The sequence below is a fragment of the Rhinolophus ferrumequinum genome, chromosome 6 (assembly GCF_004115265.2).
Source record: "Rhinolophus ferrumequinum isolate MPI-CBG mRhiFer1 chromosome 6, mRhiFer1_v1.p, whole genome shotgun sequence".
Taxonomy (NCBI): Eukaryota; Metazoa; Chordata; class Mammalia; order Chiroptera; family Rhinolophidae; genus Rhinolophus; species Rhinolophus ferrumequinum.
In genome coordinates, this window is record NC_046289.1 from 56,912,534 (window position 1) to 56,936,539 (window position 24,006).

Below are 24,006 nucleotides of genomic sequence, written 5' to 3' on the forward strand. Positions count from 1 at the left end.
TAGTAAATGACATAATATAGCTAAAAGCATTTAAAATTTATAGCCTATTAGAAATGCTAAGTATTAGTTGTCAATGCAAATCAGTGCTCAAAACTTCACTTGAATAAGCTGTGTGTGGTGTATGTCAGTTTTTTAATAATTGTTGAGCTCTGAGAAAGTAGAAGAGTGTGTTAGGTGAATTTTGTTTTAGATGACTCCAATTTTTGCTATCTACAGAGACTGTTGTAGGAAAAAAGAAGTCTACAACACACTTTTTTCACAATTTACAGTAGGCCATAAGCCATGGGATCAAAAATCATTTTTGAGTAGTGGCAGATTGTTCTCTTTAAATGATTGGACAGTTTCTTTCATCTTTCTTCTCAATTTTAGAACGGCGAGAGTATCATGGTTGAACTTGCAGCTGGACCTTTTGGAAATAATGAAAAGGTAGCGATGGCAATTAAACAGAAATGGCTGCCAGTGTATGTATGTGTGTCCTGTTAATAATTTTGCCTTCCTGTGTAATTCATTGGTCATGTAGTGTATGCCAAGGTATTGTAAAACTTTATTTCTCACAAAATATAGCCCTTTTCTTAGTTATTCTAAATTATTAAATACCTATTGACTTGGGTTTCATCCTAGAATGATGGAAACTTGGTGGAAGCCACTGCTCAGCCCTCAGCTCCCCATGAGAAAGTAAGGATTGTATTTCAGATATGTTCATTAGACTTTAAATCATACCCTCTGAGAAAAGACTCTTCTTTGGGGGAAAAAAATCCAGATTGCCAAAAAAACAAATCTGTTTCAAGGCCTGAGTCCTATTTTTGGTAAAAAGGAAAAAAAAAGCTTAGATATGGGGATACTGGCTTTATACTTTTAACCTTATATGTGTGTTGGGTTTCATTTTTCCAAAACTACGTATCTATTTCTTTCAAGCTTTCTATACATTCAGAGTGTACATGTGTCTAGTTTATGTTCTCAAGTTCTTCTAAGTGTCAATTTTAAAATGTTACAACAATTATTCTAATGTTAATCCTTCCCTTTCTAAAAGATATAAAGATTCCTGAGAGGTTTATTGGTGGCCTTTTTTTCCTTCTTTCTTTCTTTCTTTTTTTTTTTTTTTTTAATAATTACAGTTACCAGTAGTCATCAGGGTACCAAAGCTGGCCTATTTCTCAGTAATGAGTGTGTGCGTCATGCCAGTTTCAATATTGGGTTTTGGAGACATTATTGTACCAGGTAAGCAATTGTTTGTATCAATTTTAGTAAAAATATACTGATGGTTTAAAATTCTTAAATGCATAGTATCTGTTAAAAGTTACCTACTGTATATTAAGTATTTCTGCTTATTACTAGCATTGGGATCAGTGACATAGAAAGAAAAAAAGCATTATAAGAGGAGGAAAATCAAGCCTAATTGGTAACTACCAAAATATATCTTCCATGGCTCAAAAAGTGTCTTAGGGAAGCAATTCGGATCATTTTGACTTTCTTTCTCAAGAAAGTATAATATATATTAAAAGTTGAATTTAATAATATCAAATGTATTATAGTTTCTATTCTATTTTAAAATAATAATAATAATTATGTTTTAGGAAAAGTTGTTTAGGAATACTAGGCAAGGTCATGATCAAGAGGAAAAAGTTACTAGAACACCAGCTTGTAGGGCACTTTAATAGTAAAAAATACAGCATGTGGTGGACTTCGTCACCTCTCTTAGCTTGTCTTCCCTGACAGTGATTGCAGTTCTGCATTACTTTCCTCACTGGGCTATCTGTAGAATAAACTTATTCCCAGCCCAATAATAAAATAACCTAGAAGTAATTAATATTTCTCAGTCAGTTGAGAGTTTGTTCTTCCTCACTTTTCTTACAGTCTCCCTGTGTACTAACTGCCTGTGGATGGGTAAAAAGTACTGGCTCTTCTGAAAAAAAACTTTCATTTACATCGTAAAGCTACTGTGTTTCCTCCAATATAAGACCTAGCCGGACAATCAGCGCTAATGCGTCTTTTGGAGCAAAAATTAATGTAAGACCCGATCTTATTTTACTATAACATAAGACCGGGTCTTACATTAATTTTTGCTCCAAAAGACGCATTAGCGCTGATTGTCCGGCGAGGTCTTATTTTGGGGGAAACAAGGTAGGTTGGGAGAGAATTTAACAGTGTTGCCTTGTGAGTTGGCATGTGGAAGTCCAGTGTTGCAACTGTCTTGGTTCGGTGAGTCTCTACTCAAACAAAGCATGGAGCGCATTCTATTGGGTAACCTTAAGGTTTCTTAAATACCTTTAAAGTTATCCCCAATTTTATTAGTTCCACACCAAGTGCTATATAAAATCATATATCTAGAACTTAGCATCGAATTGGGGGGAAAAGCATATAAAACATTCTTGAAGTAAATGTTGAAGGTCCCAAACAGATATTTCCCCCAAACAGCAGAGTTTTTGACAATACTTGACTTAATTCTAAAAGCCACAGTCTGATTTTAGGGGAAAGAATACCATTTTTTTAAACACATGGAAATGTGCTTAAATATAGCAAATACAGTAAAAATAACAAGAAACTATCAGAGAACTTATTTGATTAATTATGTAGGGACCAAGACTAATTAATTCAAACAACCAATAAAAATAGTAAAATTATCTTATAATTTTTTAATAGTTAAATGTCATTCTTACTGTTTCGTAACAGTGTTTAATTACTGTTTTCCCGAAAATAAGACATAGCCGGACAATCAGCTTTAATGCATCTTTTGGAGCAAAAATTAATATAAGACCCAGTCTTATTTTACAGTAAGACTCGATCTTATATAGTATAATATAAGACCGGCTCTTATATTAATTTTTGCTCCAAAAGATGCATTAGAATTGATTGTCCGGCTAGGTCTTATTTTCGGGGAAAGTAGTAAATACAATCTGAAACTTCTTCAGAGAGGGTCAACAAATTTCTTAAAAGAAAGAGGTATGGGCGGCTGGTTAGCTCAGTTGGTTAGAGTGCATGCTCTCAACAACAAGGTTGTCGGTTCGATTCCCACATGGGCCTTGAGCTGCACCCTCCACAACTAGATTGAAGACAACAATTTGAGCTGAACTGCCAGTGGGCGCCCAGATGGCTCAGTTGGTTAGAGCGCGTGCTCTTAACAACAAGGTTGCCAGTTGCCAGTTTGATTCCCACATGGGATGGTGGGCTGCACCCTCTGCAACTTGATTGAAAACAGCCACTGGACTTGGAGCTGAGCTGCGCTCTCCACAACTAGATTGAAGGAAAAAATACACTGTTCCCCAATAAAATTAAAAAAAGAGAGAGAGAAAAGAAATAGGTAGTAAAATGGTTATTTCTGTACATTTCATGTTTACAAATGAGAGCTTATATTTGATTTTTCTTTGAACTCTTTGTATTAAAACTCCAAATCATTTTATTCTACTAGGAAGGGAGACTTGGATCACAATTTGAAGTTGCCTTCCTTGATGCTCTTCCAATACATTTTTTTTAAATGCTGCATTTAAAAATTTTTCTTAACACTATATACCAAATGACTCTAACAAACATATACAGAATGTTCCATTCAACAACAGCAAAATACATACTATTTTCTAGGATATGTGTTAGACCACAAAACAAATCTCTGAAGTGCACACAGATTATTTTTTAGCAAACTTATGAAGAATGAAATCATGCCAAGAATATTTTCTGACCACAGTGGTATGAAACTAGTAATAAATAACAAGGGGAAAACTAGAAGATTCTGAACACATGGAGATTAAACAACCAGTGGATCAAACAAAAATTTTAAAGGGCAATGAAAAAGTATCTTGAGACAAACAAAAGAGAACCACAACATTCCAAAACTTGTGGGATACAGCAAAAGCAGTTCTAAGAGGGACGTTGATTGCAATAAGCACATACATCAAGAAAATATAAAGGTCACAAATAAACAACCTTAATTTATGCATATAGAACCAGAAAAAAAAGAACAAACTAAACCAAAGTTAGCAGAAGGAAGGAAATAGTAAAGATTAGAGCAGAAATAAATCAAATAGAGAAGAGAAAGGCAATAGAAAAAAATTAATGAAACTAAGAGTTGGTTCTTTAAAAAGATAAACACAGTTGACAGACCATTAGCTAGACTAAGAGAAAAGTGGACTCAAATCAATAAAATTATAAATGAGAGAGGAAATATTATAACTGAAACCACAGAGATATAAAAAATATTCTCCATGATACGGGATAATAAGCAGCTAATGAAAAATCATGTTTATAAAGACTGTTTAATGTCTTGGGAAAATGTTTAATGGCATTAAATACAAAAAAATTAGTATATAAAATTTTGTCTAGAATTCGAGGTATTTAATGTTCTCATGACGCAAAAATGAAGGTTAAATGCACTACATTATATACTGTTGCCATAGTTAACAGTTGAATTTGTGTTGCAGTTGGTGTTTTAAGAAAATAACATAGAGCGTTTCTTTGTTTTTCAAGGCCTGTTGATTGCATACTGTAGAAGATTTGATGAGCAGACTGGTACTTCTTCTATATATTATATCTCCTCCACAATTGGTAAATTTTTTGGTTTTTTATTATGTTGAGTTGTATTATCTATAGGAAAAGGTAGAAGTCTAAAATAAGGAGTCCTGAATTCTAATTCTCCACTATTAACTGATAAGATAAATTTTTTCCATCAAAAAGGGATAATTAACTACGTATATCACCAAGTTTTTGAGGTTTAAAAAGAAAATTATATGTGAAAGAAATACATTAAGTTCCATATATAAAATGCTTATTAGAGCACTTGGCACGTAAGTAGTCAATAAATTGTATAATACTAGATTTTTAGAAAATACTGTATGGATAGCTATGTACATGGTATAAATGAATTTATGGCAAATACCTTGCGTAGAACAACAGAGATAGTTGTTACTTATCCCTCTGTTTCTATTATTGAAAACAGATAAGAACGGGAAGGAAGCCAAAAAAATACTTTAATATTTCTGAATATATCAAATAAATATCTCAAAGTCCATACTCCAAAGTTCTTTATGCTTAAGTAAATGGCCTGCACCAGAGCCAATTAGATTCTGTTCTAGCAAGGTTTTCAATTCCACAGTAGAATTAAATCCAGTAAATTAAAAGCATACATTAGTAGTAGAGAAGGCTGTTGCTAGCAGTGGGTACCCTGACAGCAAGAAAGAGCAGTTAAGTGAGTGAAAAGATGAAGAAAAGAAAAAAACTATAAAGAAATAAGAAAAAGCAGTCTGAGGCCATTAAGTGTGGTACTCTCTAAGGGCGTTAACATATTAGAGTCTAGCACCAGTTAGTGTACTACAATAAAAGAACATTCAATGAAAAAGGCATATAATAGGACTGTCAATTCTGCTGTGCAACTTTGGATAATTTACTTAACGTCCCTAGTCCTCCATTGCGTCATCTGTAAAATGAGGAGGTAGATTAAATTGTATGTAAAGGCCCTTTGAGCTCCAAAGTTCTGAGGTCCTGTGTTCCTAATGAGACCCCGAGTCATTAAGAAAAGATCAAATGACGTTTGGTATGCTCTTGTTGAAGAAGTCCAGAGACTATATATACTTAATACGAGGAAGATGTTTCAAAGCAACCGTTGGTACCTATAGGTACAGATTTTAGTTATCTAAAATGTGGAACAACTCAAAATCCTTCATAGTGACAGAATGTTGAGACTTTACTGAATCTATCTTTATCTATGATTGATGATTATAGTAATTATAATTGAAATACTAACCAGTTTCTAAATTTTTCAAATCTCTGTAGAATGTCTTTCCTAATTACGGTCTAGGAAAATAATGAAATTATGAAAAGACCTCACAGGGTTAAAATGTCCTCCAATACTTGAAAACTAGTATTTCAGTGAGGGAATTAAAATCTACCTTCGGCAGCACGTACAAATGACTGATACTCGGTATTTTTCTTGCAGCCTATGCTGTTGGCATGATACTTACGTTTGTTGTTCTGGTGCTGATGAAGAAGGGGCAACCTGCTCTCCTCTATTTAGTACCTTGCACACTTATTACTGTCTCAGTTGTTGCTTGGAGACGTAAGGAAATGAAAAAGTTCTGGAAAGGTAGCGGCTATCAGGTATGTTACGTATATTTCGGTTACCAAGTTATGACATAAATCACTGACTAACTTTGGCTAGGAACTGCCTATACATATCAAAGCTTTTATATGCCAAGAAGTTATCTTGGATCTCTCAGGATGTCCTGAGTTTTTTCCACTGCTGCCCCCTTCCTTTCCACCTACTACATCATCAGTTCTCGTCCCTACTCAATCTGATGCCAAAATCCTGGTGACTCAAGATAAAACAACCAGGAAGGAGTAGGAGGAGGGCATCAAGGAAAACCAAAACAGCATTTCAACATGAGTTTTCAAAATCCACACAAAAGAAGACTTCATGAAAGATAACACTCTGTGTTAAGTACTGAATTTTGAGACTGACATTAGCTATTTATAGTAAGAGTTCTAAGGTTTTGAAGGTAAAAAGTGTACTCTCTTCAGGATCTAAATAAGCCTCTACATGAAATAGGGCACTCACTTCAGATTTAAATAGATCAAGATTAACCTTTCTGTAAAATTCCAGGACAGAGAAAATCTTGATACCAGAATCTGTTGTTTGAGTTGTTTCTTCATTGAAGTTAAACCCCTTTCTTCTTTTCATGAATATTCTTGGTATTCCAGTAAAGTTTGTTTGCATTGAAATTAAAGAGGGTTGGGAAACCCTAGCCTTTGAGTTCAGGGTCATGGCATTGATTCCTTCATGTGGCAGTTAGCTCTGCTTTGCCCTATTACGACAAACTGCCCTCCATCCACTCTCATGCATGCGTGTCAGTGGTGACTTGAACAAAATAGAGATACTTTGGGTGGATGCCTGCAATTCTGTTAGGTAAACAGTTCAAAGTTCCCATCCATCTTGTGGTTGGTCTGTAGTATCAATTTTATTAAACAAGAGGTGATTAACACATCGTTAGACTTCTGTAATTCAAGAAAGCACTGGTATAGAATTGTTTTGTGTAAATCTTTTCATTTCTCTGAGACTTGGTTAAAATAACAATACCTGCCTTGCCTACCTCACAATGCTGTTGTCTCAACATGTATTTATACACATATAACTAGTTTATGATCACAAGGTCCTTGACTAAAATAGTAAGATAGCTTATAACTTTTCCATTGAGAGGACACCCACATAGAGTTTTTTTATTTTTATAGATTTTAAAAAATAAAGTATGTCCTACAACACACACTCTACTACTAACCTTTGAAAGCCATATCCCAAAAAGTGCTTTTCATCATCATTTAAAACAAAACAGTTTCTTATTTCTTCATTTAGCAAAGGTTTATTGAACAGTTCTATGACCCAGGTACTATTTTTGGTGCTGGTGATAAAAGATGAACAAGTTAGAAATAGGCCTCCTCTCATAGCCTCTTGAAAGTTAGAGTGTAATGAGGGATGCAGATAGAGTCACTAACAATAATGTGTGATAAACGTATTAGGGTAGAGTGACATGAAACGTACAAGGGTAGAGTTCCTAGAGTTGGAACACCCAGTGCTTATGGTTTCATGACAGAGTCAGAGTTGATTTGGGGAAGGCTTTTTAAAGAATATTGAATTTATGTTGAGACTTTAACTGAGCCACGTGTTCTGTATTGAGGGAACCATGTCTTCAAAGGCTCAGCGGGAAGACAGTATGGCACATTCTAGGAACCGAAAGAAGTCAAGGATGACTATAATGCTGAATAAGAGTAAGGGAGTTGTGGGAAATGAGAACTGGAGAAGGAAGCACAGATAAAAGCCTGTAGGGTCTTGTAAGATATGTTAAAGAGTTTGGATTCTATCCTAAGAGCATTGGGTACCGTTTAAGGGTTTTAAGAAAATAGATTGAAGGAGGGAACAGAACTTGAAGCAGCTATTACAATGAGAAGGGATAGTAGCCAGAATTAGGAAGATAGTGAGACTGAGACAAGTGGACAAAGTCAAGAGAAATTTAGAGACTTGATTAATGAGATGTGGTAATAGATTCTGTGTAGGGAGAAAAGAAGAACGTGGAGTCCAAGGTTTCTGGCCTGGGTAATTGAGTGGGTGGATGGTGGTACTGTTCACTGAGATAAAGAAGGGCAACAGGTTTGAGGAGGAAGATGATGAATTCAGTGTTGGACATGTTAAATATCAGATATGAACTCAATTTTGGGCTTTTCAAAGTACCTATAGGACCACCAGGAAGGGAGAGATAATAGGCAGTTGAATACATGTCTCCTGATGTGCAGGAAACAGACCTAGCTAGAGATAGAAATTTGGGAGTGTCAGCATATTCCGTGAGTGAGTGAGAACGTAGAGGGAGAACAGAAGACTCAGAAGAACTGTGAGCAGGAGATTTCTACTGTTAGGGCACTTACCTGATTAGAATTCTGATGTAAGGACGAGGAAGATGAGCAACGGGGAAATTTTGTTCAGTGTTGGCATTAAGTTTTGACTTAGGTTAGAATTTAAATTTGGGACTGTTTGTGAGAGCACATGTGCTATCTTACAGAATTAAATACAGTATTTCTTGTTATTTTCATCACCAGCATTTTATTTTTACTTATAAAATTTTCCTTCCCCTTTAATATAACTTTTAAAGTATTTTAGTATAAAAATATGTGCTTGTTACACAAAGTTTTCAAAATGTAGAAAAATATAAGAAAATTAAGTCCACCCATAATCCCACCACCTGGAGAGAGCCACTCATAAGATTTAAGTGAGTTAATTTCCTTGTATGCTTTTTGAGTTAAATGGATAGGTGAGTAGATGGTACTATACTCTAAATAATTCTCTATCTTGTTTCTCCACAGCATGTTTGTGTTATTTCATTTTAAATTCCTTATAAAAAATCATTTTAATGGCTGTATAATATTCTCTCATATGTATGTACCATACTTTATTTTACCATTTCCATTGACACAGTACTGTCTCTCCAGTGAATTATCCAGAAAATAATTAAAAATTTGGGCAAAATTGATGTGAAAAGATGTTCAGTAGACTACTTCTGGTCATTTTTGTATTACAACAACTTACAGGCTAATGTTATTGGCAGTTAATGAACTAAAATTTTTACATAGACCCTAACCCTGCTTTTTCTCTGATTATTTTTCTTTTGGTATTTTAATTACAAAGTAATGCATGTTTGCATTTTTTAAACAAGCAATACAGAAGTGTCTAAACATAGAAGGCCCTTTTCTAACTTTTCTCTATCCCCACCTCTACCCCGAAGGGGCAGCTACTTTGAACAGTTTGTGTAGCACTTCCAGATACTAAAAATAGTTGAATATTAGAGATCTTGTGTATGTAGATGTAATAACATTGTGTCTCTGAAAATATCCTACAGCTCATTTTTTTCTTGGGTTTATTGTAGCACCTTTCCTCTTTTCTCTCTCCATGTTTATTGAGGAGAAAGGGGATGATAGGTAAAGAAGGAATTTAACCGTTGGATGCATTTTTATTCCCTATGAACAAATGCTGTGCCCTGGACCTTCCAAGTTTCATTCTTAAAAATTGTTATCTTGAACAAAATTATGATCTGCTTCACAGCAGCTAACTGTAAAGGGAAAGATCATTGCAGCTGGACACAAAGCAGTTGTGAATGGCCCCAGAAGTGCCAACTCCAGGGCTTTCTGTCCTGTGACATAGTAGCTAAATAAGGCAATTGATGGTAGGAAAATCATTTAAAAGTGTCTGAAAAGATAGAAGAACGTGGTTATACACTTCCCACTTTTGTGTTATAATTTTATAAGGTAAAGACATTCAGAATATAAAACGACACATAGTAATAAAAAGCATGGAATCTGCTGCTAGACTACGTTTGAACTCCGATTTTGTTAATTATTAGCCATGTGACCTTAGGCAAGTTACTTAGTTTCTTGGTGTCTCAGTTTCCTCCAATAGGGTAATATCCTACTTAAGAGGGTTGTTATATATGTAAAATGCTTAGACACGAGCACTGGCACAACACGAGCACTATAAATGTATTTGCTATTATTATTTGTAGGAATTGGGGCTTTATGTTTTGGTTTATTTGTTGGTTTGTCTGTTATTTTTGAATTCATTAACTAGATTTCCATTTTCCTGGTTTCATAACTAAAACTTTGGGTCTTTGTTAAATCTAGTTCCTTTAACTTATTTGTGAAAGGATTGACAGCCATTACAAGCCTCAGAGAAAAAATTCTGTCAAATGCAGTCACTTTCCTACTGGGCACTAGATTGTAAAATATGAAGAATGAATATTTGCTGAAATTTTAGGCAAACTAGTTGCAGAATCTTGTAAACTGCTGCTAAGAGAGGATCTGTTTTTCCAGAAAACAGGCCTTTTTGAAAGTTACAGAATGTAATACCTTCACAAAATTATTCCCGTTAATGTGAAAAAGAAAAATCTCTCATTGCTTTTGTCCAACCTTTAAAGTCAAAATTAATTTAGCTTGAATGTTGTTACTTGTATTATATTATAGGTTATATAGAGAGGTATATTATTATTGGCTTTGGCATCGGTTTTGACAAATCAGTTAATCTCTTAAGACTATCTCCTCGTCCTAAAAATGAGGTTGGATCTACAGGCAGGTAAGAAAATGTGTAATCCATAGTGGTGAGTTAGCCTAAGACTTGGTGAGGCAGGTGGATGTTGAAGTCAGATAAGGCTAGGCAGATGCTTGGAAAGTAGAACAGGGAACCTCAACAAACCTGATAAAATGGAGGGAGACTAGGTATGAACCCAGAGTATGCACTAGATAAGGATAAGCCTGAGGATCAGCCCTGCAGACAACCTTTGGGCAGTTACTGGTTCATCTCTTAAATTAACAGTGTAATAATCTTTTCCCTCCTCTCCCTCTCCCTCCATTATCTTTATAGCATTGCCAGTCTCTGTTTCCAGAATACCCCTTATGTCACTTTCAACTCAAAATCGGCCTTCTCGAAGCAGATATTCAAAAGTTCTCTAATTGAAATTAGGTTCACCTTTCCCCATATTTTTTGTAGACTTTGTACTTTAAATACTTATTAACATCTGCCTCGTAGTCTCATGTATGCCTCCCTCATTAAGATACTAGCTCCTACGTGCTGATAACAATGTTTTATACAATGTAAATTCTCAGTGTTATTAAAATTCTTCATGCAAAGTAGCTATAATGTTCAGTCCTTAATCCACTGACCTTTAGTCACTTTTGTGTGTGTATAAGCTTCCTGATTGTGTTTTAGCAGCCCTCATAAAATTAACAAAGTTGTTACAAGGTATTGAAAAATGAGGCACTTTTAAAACATTAAACTAGACTTCTCTGTCTGTAATCTCTCTATATAATCATTTTTTGCAGGTACCAAAAGTTTTTGCAACTGTTTTGAAATAATCAAGTATAAAGCAAGTAATATAAAAGTCAGAATTTAAGGTGATGGAATGTTCATTTATGCTGTTAATCATTTGGTTCATTCTGATGCCAGACATTAGAGTGGAATGTAGAATAGTAGTGGTAAAAAGCAGGACTTTCCATGGAGACTTCTAAATGTTATGGGTAGTCACAACAGCCTTTCTATGTTGTTTTTAAAGAGCAAATTATACCTCATTTGTTGCTGAAACTTAAGAGACTTCACAGAAATACTTTAGTATTTTACTTGGAGTCTTTCAGCTCTTTCCATGAATTTCTCTGATCAAAAGAAGTAGTGTTTCTATAAGATTTCACTAAAATAACACTAATTTGGAAATCTTAATTGTATATTCTTTGTTATAGCTCAAAGCTACTTAACACTATATTTTCTATGAATTTTTTTTTCTAGAAAGCTTCAAGAGTAGTGTTTGGTTCCATATATTTGATTTTACTGAAATTTAGTTCTAATTAGTGTAGAGTAAATAAAGGTGTATTTTCTCTAAGGAAAAAAATCAAGCACTAGCATAATTACTTTGGCATATAGAACAATTAAAATAAATCATTTTAGGGGATTTTTATTTGTTTGTTTTTAATCCTAAATCAGTGGAGTTAGATTTATGCAGCCACCTCCAATGGGCAGTTTTACTCTGGGTGAGAAGTAAGTTTTTAGTTGTTGATATCCAGTACACAGTGGTTTTGTCTCTGTTAAATGTCACTAGTACTTCTAATTATTTTTAGAAGTCACAAGCTGTCACTGACAAGTCAGAGTAGAGATACTTAGAACAACTCTGCTTTAGTATCAACAACTCTCTAGTTACCCCACATTAATGAGGGTTTTATTAGAATATTTCTGGAGATCGGTTCAATTATAAATAAGCAGAGCTATCAGTAAATGATGTTTCTATATTGTTTTTATTGAAAAGTCAGTAAAAAAAAGTACATACAGAGTAGAGATGCTTCTCAATAAGATGATTTTGAAAGTGTTCTTTTAAAACACTAATACATTTCTATATTCAGGAATTAGATTACATTGCCAGTGAGGTACCTCAATGTTAGGAAAGAAGAGACATGTTATATTTGGGGTATGTAGGATATTATTTCATTAGGCTAGAGTTGCCAGGGTAAACAAGTCTTGGGGAAGAAAGAGGATTTCCCCACCATCCATTCTGCTGAGGCTGCTTCCGTTGTCTCTCCCCACAGCTCCAAACTCTTACACCCAGGGCTTCTAAATTGTTAGAAGAAAGGGGACTAAATATACCTTACATGCTTCTCCTTTCCCTCCTTCATTTAAATTGTACCTAAAATCAACTTTCAACAATTTTACCTTAAGTTTCATGTGATAAAATGCTTAAGATGTTACCTATGTTGACTTGGCTTTTTTTCCCTCCTTGAAATGCTACGAACATGTAACTAACTACCTTCATATAGGGGATATCTTTGGCAAATAGAGGGCCTCAAAACTGATTGTTTGGGAACTTGAGCTGATTCATAGAGTATCAGCAGGTTTGGGTTGTATAAGCTGTCTCCATTACTTGAGACAGTTGTCAGCTGAAAGCCTCAGTTCATGTCGTATTCTTGTCTGGCAAGTCCTGAGACCCCGTTTGGAAATGATTCCTCTCTCTCCTTCCTCTTCCAAGAAACACTAAAGCTTTTAGAATCAGTTTACAAAGATAGGAACATTTGTCTTGCTGGTCTTTTCTTCTAAGTCTTCATAAAGGGGGAGGAAAAAAGTGTATCACAATACTGAAATTTAATCACTAATCTTAAAATGTTTCACAATATTCACAAAGACATCAAGTACTTTTTTCTATTCTTAAGGAATTTTATCTGACGAACAGGGTAAAAACACAATGTTTAAGCACTTTCTTCTTCCTTCATGCCCAAATATGGAAAGATTTTTATGGGAATATGGGCAGAGCTGAAGTGATCATTTGAGAAAAGTTTAACTGGTAATTAATTCTTCTAAAATAGTCTATAGCAAATGTGTTCGTGATTTTGTTTTTAGATATCATTTGACCTTTAAGTACCTTCAACTTACTTGTTTTTAGTAGAAATTTTTGTCATGCAATATTTCCAAAATTTCACGTATCATTTTCAAATTATCTTAAGGTCAGTTCAAGGTATCAAAAAGGTTATACTGTTCCCAAACCAGCAGGTATTCTCACAGTGAGTTGTAGGGCCATTTTTAGTTTTTCTACTTCTAGGAGTGGACACGGCCTAGAATGGTGTCCTGGAATAAGCACAGGAATATTTTCCTTTTTGTAGTGGAGTTCCCACTGCCATGAAGGGCAGTATTCATATAGAGAAATGGAAATAGTGGAAGATCCAGAGAAAGCATTTATCAAATTGACCTTGAATCCAATGATTAGGCTTCCTGAATGGTTCAGTGTCACCTTTACCATGTCTTTAGGAGCGTGGATGTCGAACCAAAAGGAGTGCTCAGTTCCATAGAGCACTCTGTGTCATTTTGAAAAATTGGGGATCCTTTTGCCAAATTAGTGAATGTTGACAGCAAGTTGAAAATTTGCATTTCCTAATATCTTTATTTATGCCTAGATGATGGACCAGCCGGACTATGCAACAAATGAAGAAAACCCTGTGACTGCTGGTGAACAGGTTGTCCAACAATAATATTATGTGGACTTGCCATAATGTATCAATTGATTTTCGACAAATAGAGTTCAACTTTTTAAATTGACTTTTGAATCGACAATCTGAAAGAATCTTCAATGATATGCTTGCAAATATATATTTTTAAGAGCTGGTCCTGACAGTTATATCATAAATAATCAAAATACATTTGCTTTTAACCTATGTTAAAGTTGTGCCTTCACATTAAATAAAAGGATATGATCAGTGTAGTTTTCAAAATGAATTATATACAGTATATTTTTCTAAAAAAAGTCTTGATCCACCCCTGTACTTTTCTTACTGAAATCTGTTTCAACTCTAATGGTAGATAAAAGTATTTCTATCCTAAGTGAGTTTCTGAACAGATTTTACTGTAAAGAATTATGCAAATTTTATGCTCTATAGAAATAACTATTTAAGACCATGCAAGAAAGCAGTTCAACAATGAAATTTTGGACTTTATGACTGCAAAGCTTAGAAAAATATAATTTGGGAATGTATAGATGCATATTTTTATAGCATACAGTTAAAAAAATTCCCAGTCCTTTTTTAAACTTGAGAACCTAAAATGCTTCAAATTGCATATGTATTATATTAGAATATTTTTCCAGGTATAGAGAAACATAATATATAGAACTAATCATTGAAAGGACACAAAAACTGAAATCCACAGTTTTCTGTGGTCTGATGTTTCCTTGAAGATGTAGCTTAAATTTCTACATTAATATTCAATTTCACTATGGTATTTCTGATCTCTGAAGTTTGGTTCTGTTGATGCTAAGGCTTGATATTTTGTATAAATTATTTTTTTATCAAATTATATATTAACATATGGCTCATTGTTTGAGTATAATATCCCTAACAGTTCCTCCCTGCCCCAACATGTTTTTTTCCTGATTCCCACTCCTTTCCCCAAAGGAAACCTCTTAACCTTTTAATATTTTGGTGGTTTACAAATATATAAAATGTGCTTCAGAGGAAAGAATTGGAGACAAAAGACAGGAGACTGGGTGTTAGTCTCAATGTAATTACATTACTAGATTTTGAGTAAATTGTCTTAGCTCAAGACACTTGTAGCTCAGTTTTCTAATGTGCAGAATGAGTAGGTTAGACCAATTAGTCACTCTTGTACCTTGCAGCTTGAAAAAAATCTTTCTCGATCTTTGCTAAATCACGGATGTAACCTCGAACATTCTGCGGGGCAACATTCTGCTGGAAATATAATCAAATTATATTTCAATTTTATTTTCTCTAAGAAATTTTCAACTGACACATGATTACAAAGGGAGCAGAAATTTGCATTTTTCTGTAAATAATGTATGAGATATGTGAACAAATCATGATCTTTTATTCTAAAGCCAGTTCAACTGATTAAAAGGTAAAATTAATGCCTTTTAAAATGGCTCAGAGCTTTGATGTTTGAACTAAATTTAGCGGTTGAGGGAATTAGATGCTTTTGATTAATTGTTAACTTGCTGAGTAAGTTGAAGAAAGAGAAGCTCCTTGACAGCCCTTTTTCCACTTAATACACTTCTGGGTCTTTTGGTAAATGACAAGTATCTGACAAGTAAGGGTTAATCTTAATTTTGCCCCCATAATATCAAGTTTGAATTTCTTCCAAAGAATATAATTTATTTGGAAGACTCTGAAGAAGAACAGATTAAATGCCATTTTAAAGCTCCAACTATATTTTTATTTGTAATATCAATAAAATGTTTGCCAAAAGACAGCTTTTTTAGTAAAATTATCTGCATTCTCATCCCAGCTTTCTGATATTCAAAAGCTTCAACCATGTTTTAAAACGAATGTTTAAGAAAATTTTACATCTAGAAATCTTAAATTTTAGTGCTTTGATACAAATTCTTTATCTAACCATTGTTACCAAGGAGGTAAAACCTTGTTCTAGTTTGCCATTAAAATTGTATTGACTAAATAGAAATAAAAAATAAAAAGTGAAATTCCTTAAGTTTCTCCATCCTTAATGTCAACTTTCCATTTTACTTAAACAATCCTTCTACGAACCCAGCTGAAAATATTTAGGAAAAATTACAATAATGTACAGAAATACTTTATTTTGGGAATCAAAATAAACAGAGGGTAGGGGAGATGGAAATTTGGCTTTAAAAGACAACATTTTTTCCTCTCTTGCCCTCCTACCACCAGTAACTTTGAGGTGAAGAGAAGCTGTGTTTTACCTAAACATGTCTTTAAAACAATAAGATATTTTATTACTACTTATTGAAAAAAATTTTTACTTAGAAATTCTCTATGAACATTTTTGTAGCTTATCAAACAAATCACTAAATATCTCAATTTGTAATATACGTGATTTTTTCCCTTCAGTTTAGGATAGCAAAGATAAATAGGAGATTTGTGGGGAAAGAAAGATCTTGCTATCCTAATACATTTTATATTCTTCTAGCTTGTATTTTTCTTTAGATTAACAGTACCTTATTAATAGAATCTGAAATTTATTTCTCTTTTGAAAGGAGAAAAATTTAACCCATCTGCTGTTGGTATTCATAGATTTTAGTTAAATATCCATAGAGATTTTGGTGAAATGGTACATTTATAGTAAATACAAATGAACTTTCTGGTTTTCCTTTGCTCTTTCAATTTTTGCCTTAGGTGTAAGCAAACATTTTTACATTTGACCAAAAAATATTTGAACTAATTTGTTTAAGCTTGGTGTCTAAAATTTCAGCCTGATCTCAACCAATGAGATTTTGAAAACACAGTAATTGCATTTCAGGCTGGTGGAACATACTAGTGTACTAGTCTGAAAGGCTTTATTTTTCCATTAACAAGGAAAAGAATTCAGTTTATTGAAGGTGGTGCCAAATAACCAATTCTACAATTTAAAAACATATTTTCAGTTATCTATTACCTCAGAGGATAATTCTAAATAGGTTGGGAGAGTAATGCAAACGCAATCAAAATACTGAATATAAATCACTTTATGCTCCTGGGAGGAAGATACTATGTAACTTCACGAGATCTGAATCAAATTACTCAACCTTTTGAAATTTGAAAGAAATTGTGTAGTATTAATGATTTGGATTACTGAATTTTCAGAGTTAACAAAGTGCTAGAGAGTACAGGGCATGTTATAGTGAAGACCAGGTATATGAACTTCCTTGTTTAATGTTTCTGTGCTTAAGGACATCCTTTGTATCTATGAAAAGTTATTGGGGGAACAGTTATTTCTTAAACTAGAATTTTGAAACAGTCCCCTGTTATTGCCAATTAAGGGGCAACTGAAAGAAAAAAGTGGAGAATGTTGTCATTGGTTTCTTTGATTAGGCATGAAAAGTATTGTAAACAACTTCTATTCCTTTGGAATATAGATTTAAATATATATATATATATATATATCTCCAAAGTTTATCTGGTTAACCTGCAGGATTTTGCAGTAAAACATGTCAATGTATATTTGGTAGTTTTTGCCTATTCATACCTTCTGTTACATTTTGTTTAAATAAGATCCTTTTTAAAACTACATATGATTGAATTTTTACTTCTTAGACGATTGGTTTGAGTGTGGAATTCTTTTTTTAATACTTTGATATATAAGTGTAAGTTAATACTTTGTAACACTATTAGGCTTTATTTTTTTTATGGAACATGATTTAAAATTTTTTCAAGTGTTAATTTAGCAGTGCTTTAAAACTCTTCATCATGTGCCAATACTGACAAGAGAAACAATTTTTAATGTATTGAATTCACTATGGTATTCAATAAATTTTATTTTAAAATAAAATTTGAACTTGTTTTATTTTGACTGGTGAAAAATAATCGAAAATGGACTAAAAATGTGCTGGACGTCATCCACATAAGGTACAAATGGTAATAATCACTTAAGAAATTGTGTAGTTATTTAAGTCTGACAAATTATCCATAAAACCTGGATTCTATAAGTGTCACTTACTGGAAATTTATATTGATACATGAAAGCCCTCAATAAATATTTATTGAATTAATGTATGTACAGACTTTTTTACCAAAAAAATTTTGTACATCTTGTGATGAACATTCCTGGCATTTTCTACTTATTAAAAAAAACAAGTTTACTGTAAAACAGTATGCCGTGTTATGCTGGCAGCAGCGTCATACAACGCATGTGTACTGCATCTTTTGATTGCATCATTTTCTCTTGTGCTTGATTTAATCTCATGTTTTTTGTACAGTAAGATGCTTTATAGGTTTGTAACCTAAGAGCAATAGGCTAAACTCTACAGCCTAGGTTTGTAGCAGCTATTCTATCTATGTTTGTGTAAGTGCTCTCTGTGATGTTCGCACATCCACAAAATCATCTAACCGCACATTTTTCAGAATATATCTCTGTTGTTAAGCGGCCCATGACTGTACATGTTAAAAAAATGGACATGATGCCATTGTCACATCTAAAAAAAATGAACAATAATTATTTGGTATTGTCTTACATCTGGTTTATAACCAAGTTTTTCAAATTGGCTCACAAATGTCTTTAGCTGGTTTGTTGAATTGGGATCCCACCATAATTCTTAAATCAAAATCACTTATGTGTATAACCTGATTGTTCATCCCTCAATTTTATGTGATTAAGTCTCTGCCTCAGACTGAAATTTAGGGGTTGCTTTTTACCTAAGCTTCATAAGTTGTTTTTTTTTTTTTTTTCACTTTCTCAGGACGTAGTTGAATCAAACGATTTAGGAAAAGCTACACCATCAAAAATAGTTTTAGAAAATTACCATTGTTTACCATACTTGGATATATTTAGTCTTAGACCCCTTTAAACACTCTATCCGCCAATGTAATCCATTAATTAAAGTCTCACATATTCTTCAGAGAAATTCATATAGTCTCAGTAATAATATTCTTCATCAACACGAAGTCTTTGTTAAATTTTTTTATTTTTTTATTGGGGAATCTTGGGGAACAGTGCGTTTTTCCAGGACCCATCAGTTCCAAGTTAAGTCGTCGTTTTCAATCTAGTTGTAGAGGGCGCAGCTCAGCTCCAAGTCAAGTCGTTTTCAATCTAGTTGTGGAGGGTGCAGCTCCCCAGTCCATGTGGGAATCCAACTGGTGACCTTGGTATTATGAACACTGCGCTCTAACCAACTGAGCTGACTGGCCGCTCTTTGTTAAATTTAAAGGAGAATTTCTCTCTATGGTTATTGGTCATTTGTTCTAGCTTTTGCCTAAATCTAGTCACTTGGGGCAGAATTTGAAATTTTGAGGAAGATTTTTTTTCTTTTCAAAATAAAGCCAAAGGGAAATATGTTTATTTAATTATTTAAAATGTGTATTACTTGTATATTGTCTAACTAATTAGCATATTCACATACAATAAAATTGAAGAAGGCTGCTTTTCATTCTCTCAATTATTCAAGAACTATTTCTTGAATACCTATGATATACCTGGCACTGTACTAGGCTACTGGGGTTATATATTAATATTTGAAACATTCCAGGTATTTTGGGTTGCCATGTTATAAGCTTTCTTCTTCCTAACCAGGTTAATTCTTTTGAAAGAATGCCTAAGAAAAAAAAAAATCCATTAATCCTCTATCCAAAGTACAGCAAAATTTTTGGAACTGGTTTAATCACTCTGTTTATGTAAGCAAAGGATTGCCAAGCATTTATGAGTATGTAATTTTAAGTGACAGGGGAAATTATATAAAATAGACATATGTTGGCTCTTTTAAATTATTTTGATGCTTTGAGTTTAATAGTTTTAATGCATTCTAAGGTGTTCCTCTTCAGTTTTGAGATACAGTGTCCTTTCTCAGTTGCCCAGGCACTCACAGTGGTGGCAAATCCGTTCAAGGAGAAGTCAGAGCATGATTAATGTGGGAACAGTCAAATAAGCCAACTATTTGGACCTAGTGAAGTACACAAAGATTCTTGATCAGCTGATTAAATAGTCTGAGGAAAAGATTCTGTGAAAGAGTGAATCTTACATAATATGTTTTCCATTTCCATTCTCAGTTTTGTTTTACTGTCTCAAGAGGTAATGTAGCATTAGGGTTAAGGGCATACAATCTGAATTAGACTGTCTTGGTTAAAACCTTGGCTGTACCCTGTGCCTCAATTTCCTCCTCTGTACAAAAGGGATGATAATAATATCTTCTAGCTCATAGAGTTGAGAGGACTTAATAAGTCAATGCATGTTAAGTGAGTAGAATATCTGGCAAATAGAATCTACTAAATAAATGCTAGCTATTCAATGTAAGGAAGTAATAAATCTGTTCCTTTCAAACTGTTTCTTTATGGAGCCTGCTTTTACATAAGGTAACCTCTCTATCTGGATGTCAAGGTGTGTAAAACGTTTTAAATTGTGGGAAGTCATAAAATCTGGCTAGTGTCAGAGATAGTAATCATTCATAAGTTGTACTGCTTGTTAGACACTTCAGATACAATATAATTTACAGTAAACTTACAGCATTCTAAAAATATATTTTCTAGGTTAAAATTAAGTTTCTTTATTATTAAACGCTTTAAAACCTCAGAGTCTATTAATGTTTAAAGTGTTTGTTTTAGAATTGCCATATTCCTACTACAGCTGTTCATGAGTTTAAATCAACAAAATGTGCTTATGAGAGCGCCTAAATGTAAATGTAACACCAAGTATTCTTTATATTTGTTAACAGATTTAAAGTACAAAAACAAGAAATTGGGGGTCTAATCACTGACATTTTTTGGATTGACTGAGTTTTTTTAAAATCCATTTCTCCTCTACTGTTTGGCAATTATATAATTTATTTCTATTCTTCTGGTTCTTAATCTTAATTTTTAATGTTATGCAACTTTAAGTCTAAAACACTATAAGAGAAAAAAGAAAAAGAGAGAAAGAATAATAGAACAGTATGACTATTTCTACCTTCTTTTAAAACAATGAAAAGGCCTTGCTTGGAATGATGGTCCTCAAACATTCTTGTTTGCATATCACCTAAAATAATTTTGAAAAACTACTTTGGATAAATCGATGTTAACTACACTTATTGTGGTAATCATTTTGCAATACATACATTACTCAAATCATTATGTTGTACACCTGACTCTAATATAATGCTGTATGCCAATTATTTCTCAATAAAAAAAATCAGTGTAAAAGAACTAGTATGTAACTCTCATATTTTTCATCATATTTTTAAATATTTTCCATAAATGTAATTACCAGAATATTGCATATTCGGGAATTTTAAAATAATGAATTTGATTGCTTGAAATTTAAACAATGATTTCATACTCGTCATTCATTTAAGAAAGTTAACAAACTTTATGTCATTCTTTTTTTGTCCTTATGTTTTTACTCTAGTTCTCTTTTATTTACTAATGGACTTTATTTTTATAGCAAGTTAGCATTTACAGAAAAATTGAGCGAAAATTGCATTTGGCCTCTCACATCCCTCCCACCCAGTGTCCCCTATTAGTAACATCTTACGTTAGTGGTGCATTGGTCACAATGATGAGCCAATGCTGATAACATTGTTATTAACTAAAGTCTACGATTTATCAGGATTCACTCTTCGTGTTGCACACTCTATGGGTTTTGACAAATGTATACTCATACAAGGTCCGACAATTAAGCTCGCAAACTCATCCTAGGAAAAGTACTACATACCTCATTGCTAAAATCACTACGGTCACCTTCAAAGTACTCCCCTTGGGAAACCATGCATAAACACCAGCGTCTAGTCCACCCTTCAAAGCAATTTTGGAACTCTTTTTTCTGGAATGGCCATCAGAGCTGTCATCATATTACCCTTGATGTCTTGAATGTCATCAAAATGTCTTCCTTTCAATATTTCTTGTATCTTCGGGTAAAGAAAGAAGTCATTGGGGGCCAGATCAGGTGAGTAGGGAGGGTGTTCCAATACAGTTATTTCTTTACTGGCCAGAAACTCCCTCACAGACAGTGCCGTGTGAGCTGGTGCATGGTCGTGATGCAAGAACCATGAGTTGTTGGTGAAAAGTTCAGTTCATTTTCGTCTAACTTTCATGCAGCCTTTTCAGCACTTCCAAATGGTAAACTTGGTTAACTGTTTGTCCAGTTGGTAGAGATTCATAATGAATAACCGCTCTGATACCAAAAAAGGTTAGCAACATCGTTGAAACAAGTTTACGAACTTAATTGTCAGACCTCATATGTATCTACATTATAGTATCATATATAAAAGTTTCACTGCCTTAAAAATACCCTGTGCTCCACCTATTCATCATTCCTCCCGCTCCCAAGCCTTTGGCAACCACTGATCATTTTAATGTCGCCATAGTTTTGCCTTGTCCAAAATGTCATACAGTTGGAATCATACAGTACGTAGCCTTTCAGATTGGCGTCTTTCACTTAGCAATATTCATTTAAGGTTCTTCTATGTCTTTTCACAGTATGATAGTTCATTTCTTTTTATCACAGAATAATATTTTATTGTGTGGATGTACCAAAGTTTGTTTATCCACTTATTGAAGGACATCTTGAAGGACTTCGAATATTTGGCAATCATACAAAAGGCTGCTATTAACATTGGTGTGCAGGTTTTTATGTAGATTTAAGTTTCCAGCTCATTTGAGTAAATACCAAGGAGCACAATTGCTGGATTATATTGGAAGAGCATGTTTATTTTTGTAAGAAACTGTCGTATTATATTCCAAAGGGTCAGTACCATTTTGCATTCCCACCAGCAATGAATGAATGTTCCCTATTGCTCCACATTCTTGCCAGCATTTGGCTTTATAAATGTTTTGAGTTTTTGCCATTCTGATAAGTCTGTAGGGGTAACTTATTGTTTTAATTTTCAATTTCCTAGTGACATATAATATAGACCTCTTTTCATACTTGACATCTTACTCTTACTTGACATCTTTTCATACTTGACATGTTACTTTTCAGGAAAGGGGCACAAACAGTAGCACAAGGCCTGAGTCATGCAAGGGAGTCACCTAGAACACACTGTGTAATCCGCAGTAGATGTTCAACAAATATGATGAGTAAATGGATGGTTGATTGATTATACTATCGGAACACAGAACTCCATGTTCTGTTCCACCTTCTGCAACCCTCTAATATGTAGGAAAAGCACCACGTATTAATCAGACATGAAACTCTGCATCCCAGAATCGGGACAGAGTTACATCTTCAGATTCTGGCCTATCAAAGGGTTTATTTTTTAGCTTCAACAAATATTATTGAATGACTCCTACATATGTGTCATCAAGGCAGGAGACACTGGTGAGTAAGATGGATAAGGTTATGATCCTTGAAGATTTAGTGGCAAGATGTGAGGGGAATGGCAAGTAAGTTGATAACTAGCACACAATGAGATAAATGCTATAACGGAATATACAGTGTACAACAGGAACATACAGGAGGAGCCCAAACCTAACCCAGATTCAGTGTGCTGGGGGGAGGAAGTAAAACAAAAAAATTTTCTTTGAGAAAGAAGAAATTTTATTTTTAATGTTTTATAAAAATTTATTTAGTTTTTTAAAATTTTTATTCAAGTATAGTTGGTATACAATATTATACTAGTTTCAGGTGTACAATATAGTGAGTCACAGTTACATACCTTACAGTGTGACCACCTCACTAAGTCTAGTACTCATCTGTCACCATGCACCCTTTTCACAGTATTATTGACTGTATTCTCCTTCACCTTTTTTTTTACCCATCCCCAACCCCTCCCCTCTGGGAACCATCAGTTTGATCTCTGTTTGTGTTTGGTTCTGTTTTCTTTCTTTTTCTTTTCCTTTTTTCTTCCTGATTCCACATACAAGTGGAACCATACAGAATTTATCTTTCTCTCTCTGCTTATTTTACTGAGCATAATACCCTCCAGATCCATCAATGTTGTCACAAATGGCAGGATTTCATTCTTTTTATTGCTGAGTAATCTACACACCACATATTCTTTATGCATTCATTTATTAATGGGCACCTAGGTTGCTTCCTCATCTTGGCTATTATAAATAATGCTGCAATAAAAAAATTCTTAAATGAAGAGACTTTTA

The 24,006-nt window shown here is 33.8% G+C and overlaps 1 protein-coding gene across 3 annotated transcripts in view; it reads left to right on the forward strand.

The window, feature by feature from the left end:
• Positions 1-17,354, forward strand: part of SPPL2A (signal peptide peptidase like 2A) — a 49,552-nt gene extending 32,198 nt beyond the window's left edge. For 2 of the 3 annotated variants that reach the window (XM_033107714.1, XM_033107712.1), the window contains exons 11-16: positions 370-426; positions 622-675; positions 1,116-1,218; positions 4,459-4,536; positions 5,924-6,084; positions 13,942-17,354. In XM_033107714.1, the coding sequence (XP_032963605.1) occupies positions 370-426; positions 622-675; positions 1,116-1,218; positions 4,459-4,536; positions 5,924-6,084; positions 13,942-14,016 (528 nt within the window). In that variant the 3' untranslated portion in view covers positions 14,017-17,354. The remainder of the gene's footprint in view (positions 1-369; positions 427-621; positions 676-1,115; positions 1,219-4,458; positions 4,537-5,923; positions 6,085-13,941) is intronic. The other variant, XM_033107713.1, reaches the window with a different exon arrangement.
• The last annotated feature ends 6,652 nt before the right edge of the window (positions 17,355-24,006 follow it).